We start from the raw sequence: 6,064 nt of genomic DNA on the forward strand, positions 1-6,064 counted from the left end.
AAGCCAAAATTGACAAATGGGATCTCATTAAACTAAAGAGCTTTTGCACAGCAAAAGAAACTACCATCAGAGTGAACAGGCAACCTACAGAATGGGAGAAAATTTTTGCAACCTACTCATCTGACAAAGGGCTAATATCCAGAATCTACAAAGAACTCAAACAAATATACAAGAAAAAACAAACAACCCCATCAAAAAGTGGGGAAAGGATATGAACAGACATTTCTCAAAAGAAGACATCCATACAGCCAACAGACACATGAAAAAATGCTCATCATCACTCGCCATCAGAGAAATGCAAATCAAAACCACAATGAGATACCATCTCACACCAGTTAGAATGGCAATCATTAAGAAGTCAGGAAACAATAGATGTTGGAGAGGATGTGGAGAAATAGGAACACTTTTACACTGTTGGTGGGATTGTAAACTAGTTCAACCATTATGGAAAACAGTATGGCGATTCCTCAAGGATCTAGAACTAGATGTACCATATGACCCAGCCATCCCACTACTGGGTATATACCCAAAGGATTATAAATTACTCTACTACAAAGACACATGCACACGTATGTTTATTGCGGCACTATTCACAATAGCAAAGACTTGGAATCAACCCAAATGTCCATCTATGACAGACTGGATTAAGAAAATGTGGCACATATACACCATGGAATACTATGCAGCCATCAAAAAGGATGAGTTTGCGTCCTTTGTAGGGACATGGATGCAGCTGGAAACCATCATTCTTAGCAAACTATCACAAGAAGAGAAAACCAAACACCGCATGTTCTCACTCATAGGTGGGAACTGAACAATGAGATCACTTGGACTCGGGAAGGGGAACATCACACACTGGGGCCTATCATGGGGAGGGGGGAGGAGGGAGGGATTGCATTGGGGAGTTATACATGATATAAACGTTATGCACATGTACCCTAGAACTTAAAGTATAATAAAAAATAAAAAAAAAAGAAAAATGAAAAAAAAAAAAACGCTTTATATGTTCAACATGTAGTTCATGAACTTCGCTTCTACAAATTTGTTTCCTTTCTTAATTAGTAGTCTATTGCTGCATAAAAAATTACAAGACATTTAGTTGCTTAGCACAACACAAATTTATTATTTTATAGTTTCTGTGGATCAGGAAAGAGCTTTGCTGAGTTTTCTGCTTTCAGTGCCTTTCACAAGGCTGCAATCAGGGTATCAGCAAGGCTTCGGGTCTAATCTAAAAGGTTAACATGAGAAGGATCCACTTCCAAGTTCACATTGTTTCTGATAGGATTCAGAGCCTTGCTGGCTACCTGCCAGAAGCGACTCTGCTTTTTTTTCTTTTTTTGTCACATGGACCTCTCTAATACATCTACTTGTCTCATCAAAGCCAGCAAGGTAGAGAGTCTGTTAGCAGGATGGAAGTGACTATCATATCTGTAATGTAATCCTAAAAGTTAGTATCATCATTTTTTTAAAAATTCTATTGGTTAGGAGGAAGTCACTGGTTCCTCTCACACTCAAGAGAAGGCAATTATAAGAAAATATAGGGCCGTGAACACGAGCTGTAAGGGGATTCACTTGTGTGCGGAACTCCTCGGAACTATGGCGTCCCTTTCCCTTGCACCTGTTAACATCTTCAAGGCAGGAGCTGATGAAGAGAGAGCAGAGACAGCTCGCCTGACTTCTTTTATTGGTGCCATCGCCATTGGAGACTTGGTAAAGAGCACCTTGGGACCCAAAGGCATGGACAAAATTCTTCTAAGCAGCGGACGAGATGCCTCTCTTATGGTAACCAATGATGGTGCCACTATTCTAAAAAACATTGGTGTTGACAATCCAGCAGCTAAAGTTTTAGTTGATATGTCAAGGGTTCAAGATGATGAAGTTGGTGATGGCACTACCTCTGTTACCGTTTTAGCAGCAGAATTATTAAGGGAAGCAGAATCTTTAATTGCAAAAATGATTCATCCACAGACCATCATAGCAGGTTGGAGAGAAGCCACAAAGGCTGCAAGAGAGGCGCTGTTGAGTTCTGCAGTCGATCATGGTTCTGATGAAGTAAAATTCCGTCAAGATTTAATGAATATTGTGGGCACGACATTATCCTCAAAACTTCTTACTCATCACAAAGACCACTTTACAAAGTTAGCTGTAGAAGCAGTTCTCAGACTGAAAGGCTCTGGCAACCTCGAGGCAATTCATATTACCAAGAAGCTAGGAGGAAGTTTGGCAGATTCCTATTTAGATGAAGGCTTTCTGTTGGATAAAAAAAAATTGGAGTAAATCAACCAAAACGAATTGAAAATGCTAAAATTCTTATTGCAAATACTGGTATGGATACAGACAAAATAAAGATATTTGGTTCCCGGGTAAGAGTTGATTCTACAGCAAAGGTTGCAGAAATAGAACATGCAGAAAAAAAAAAATGAAGGAAAAAGTTGAACGTATTCTTAAGCATGGAATAAATTGCTTTATTAACAGGCAATTAATTTATAATTATCCTGAACAGCTCTTTGGTGCTGCTGGTGTCATGGCTATTGAGCATGCAGATTTTGCAGGTGTAGAACGCCTAGCTCTTGTCACAGGTGGTGAAATTGCCTCTACCTTTGATCACCCAGAACTGGTGAAGCTTGGAAGTTGCAAACTTATTGAGGAAGTCATGATTGGAGAAGACAAACTCATTCACTTTTCTGGGGTTGCCCTTGGTGAGGCTTGTACCATTGTTTTGCGTGGTGCCACTCAACAAATTTTAGATGAAGCAGAAAGATCTTTGCATGACACTCTTTGTGTTCTTGCGCAAACTGTAAAGGACTCTAGAACAGTTTATGGAGGAGGCTGTTCTGAGATGTTGATGGTTCATGCTGTGACACAGCTTGCCAATAGAACACCAGGCAAAGAAGCTGTTGCAATGGAGTCTTATGCTAAAGCACTGAGAATGTTGCCAACCATCATAGCTGACAATGCAGGCTATGACAGTGCAGACCTGGTGGCACAGCTCAGGGCTGCTCACAGTGAAGGCAATACCACTGCTGGACTGGATATGAGGGAAGGCACCATTGGAGATATGGCTATCCTGGGTATAACAGAAAGTTTTCAAGTGAAGCGACAGGTTCTTCTGAGTGCAGCTGAAGCAGCAGAGGTGATTCTGTGTGTGGACAACATCATCAAAGCAGCACCCAGGAAACGTGTCCCTGATCACCACCCCTGTTAAGCATTCCCACATGCCGTTGATCTTTGGACCAGTTTCTAGCAAAGTTGTGTTTGAAAGGTAGTCTCTTAAAGAAGACTGTGGAATCTGTTTATTGGTGCCCATTGTATCCTTAAGTTTGGCTATTTAGCTGACCTTCTCTTTAACATAGGTCTAATTTATTTGCCGTGTCATTTTCCATACAAATCAGTTGATTTAAAAGTTCATTTCTCATACTGTGCATTAAAATAAACATTTGAACAATTAAAAAAAAAAAAAAGAAAATATAAAGAGCCATAGGCCTGAATCACATGGTGCCATCTTAAAGTCTGTCCACTACACTCAGTTAATGGCGATTCCATTTAAGCCAAAAATCCTTGACATTGTTCACGGTTTCCCTTTCTTGTATACTCCATATATCTGATCAGTAAGTAAACCCTGTCAGTTCTACTTTCAAACTATCCAAAATTCAACCAGATCTCACCACTTCCATTTGTACCACTCTAGCACAAGTGTACATCATTTCTTTTGGATTTTTTAAATAGCTCTCTTACTGGTTACCATGCTTCCATGCTCATCATCCCTTCATGGTCTAAGTTCCATATAGCAGCCGTAGTGATCTATTTGAAAGATTAAATCAACTCACATCTCTTCTTTGCTCAAATCCCTCCAACAGCTTCTGGTCTCACTCAAAGTAAAAGCCAAATTTCATACATTGATATACAGGCCACATACAATCTGTGCACCTGAACTTCTTTAACAGCATCTCCTACATTCCTTTTCCATAATTCCAATTTAAGCATACTAAAAATTTGTTAGTTTAACATACTAGATTTACTATTACATCAGGTTTTTCCTGGATGTTAGCGCTACCAGGAACACTTTTTCTAGGTAGTTACATGGCTCTCTTCCTCTACTCTTTAAAATTTTTGCTCAAATGATATTTTTTCAGAGAGGCTTACCCTCATTGCATAATGAATTTTGTAACCACTTATTCCTTTTTATTCTAGCACTCCCAATCTCTTACCCTACTCATTTTTTATCCCACAGGACTTAATGTCTTCTAATACACTACATAATGTACTTATTTATTGGGTTTAGCATTCTTGCCTCAAAAAATAAAAGTACAAAAAGATTAGTAATATTCAGTTTTATTTGTTGATGTATCTATGGTCAGAATAGTGTCTGGTACAAAGTAGGTGCTTAATAAATGATAATAAAATAAATGAAAACCTTTATTTTGAAACCATAGGATAGTGATTTCTGGGGTCAAGTGAGTAATGGAAATAACCACTAACATTTTTTCAGCAATTGCTATAGTACCAGAATGTTAAAATTGAAATTTCACCTACATTATATTATTTAATTTTAAAACTATACATGGTAGGGGCTATCCCTATGCATATTTGATATTCAAGAAAACTGAGATACAGAGATTTTCACTGATGTTTTTCAAGACTGCACAGGTATATAAGTGATGAAACCAGTTTTAACCACTTCTTACGTGGTGAAAAATATGTAGCATGTTAATTATATGTATCTAGCCTGCTTATAATGATAGTAACAGTGACAGCTATCATTTAATAAATGCTTCCTATAGGCCAAGCACTGTATGATGCGCTTTACTTGCATTTTTAAATTTACCCCTTACTATAACCCTGTGGAATACTACTAGTATTAGTACACCCATTTCACAAATAAAGAGCAGAGACATAGCCAGGGAAACATAGGTAATGTAGCAGAATAAGTTATCACACTCAAATCTGTCCAACTTCAAAGTTTATTTTCAATTTTTTTTGGTTGCTACAAATATTTGTTTATTTATTTAATATATATAATTATTATTTGTGAATTAAAAATATTTTTTTGATTTGCATGTCCCTGATGATTAGGGAGGTTGAGCATTTTTCATATATTTGTTGGTCATTTTTTTGTCTTCTTTCGAGAAATGTCTGTTCAGATCATTTGCCCATTTTAAAATGAGATTGTTTGGGTTTTTGTGCTGAAATGTTCGAGTTTCTTGTATATTCTGGATATCAATCCCCTGTCTTATTAGTAGTTTTCAAATATTTTCTCCCATTCTATACATTATCTTTTTACTCTGTTGTTTCCTTTGCTGTGCAGAAGCTCTTTAGTTTGATATAATCCCATTTTTAAAAATGGTTTTGTTGCTTGTGCTTTTGAGGTCTTACCCATAAAATACTTTCCCAGACCAATGTCTTGAAGCATGTTTTCTTCTGTTAGTTTCATAATTTCGGGTCTTACATTTAGATCTTTAATACATTTTAAGTTAATTTTTGTAAAGGGACATAAGCGGGGGCTTGTTTCATTCTTCTGCAAACCACGATGAAATATCATCTCAAGCCAGTTATGATGGCTATTATCAAAAAGACAAAAAATAAATGCCAGCAAAGATGCAGAGAAAAGGAAATTCTTATACACTGTTGGTGGAGTGTAAAATGTCTCAGGCACTATGGACAACAAAATGGAAGTTCCTTAAAAAACTATAAACAGAACTACCACATGATCCAGCAATCCCACTACTGGGTATATATTTTAAAAAGTATATTGAAAAGACATCTACAGCCCCATGTTCTTTGCAGCACTATTCACAATATCCAAGATATGGAACCAACCTAAGAGTCCATCCATGGTTGACTGCATAAAGAAAATGTAGCATATACACACAATGGAATACTGGTTAGCCATAAAAAAGAATAAAATCCTGTCATTCACAGCAATATGAATTGAACAAGAAGACGTTATGTTAAGTGAAATAAGCCAGGAACATAAAATTAAATACTACATGTTCTCATTCATATGTGGGAGCTTAAAAAAAAGGTTGATTTTATGGAAGCAAAAAGTAGAACAGAGGATATTAGA

General features: G+C 37.1%; 1 protein-coding gene across 1 annotated transcript; it reads left to right on the forward strand.

The window, feature by feature from the left end:
• The first annotated feature begins 1,546 nt into the window (after positions 1–1,546).
• LOC117077607 (T-complex protein 1 subunit beta-like) lies at positions 1,547–3,461 on the forward strand. The gene is given in 3 exon segments (XM_033201298.1): positions 1,547–2,259; positions 2,262–2,412; positions 2,415–3,461. Coding segments are annotated over 3 exon segments (1,605 nt in total). The 5' UTR covers positions 1,547–1,596; the 3' UTR covers positions 3,206–3,461.
• The last annotated feature ends 2,603 nt before the right edge of the window (positions 3,462–6,064 follow it).

This window comes from Trachypithecus francoisi, unplaced genomic scaffold (genome assembly GCF_009764315.1).
Source record: "Trachypithecus francoisi isolate TF-2019V2 unplaced genomic scaffold, Tfra_2.0 Lachesis_group6, whole genome shotgun sequence".
NCBI lineage: Eukaryota > Metazoa > Chordata > Mammalia > Primates > Cercopithecidae > Trachypithecus > Trachypithecus francoisi.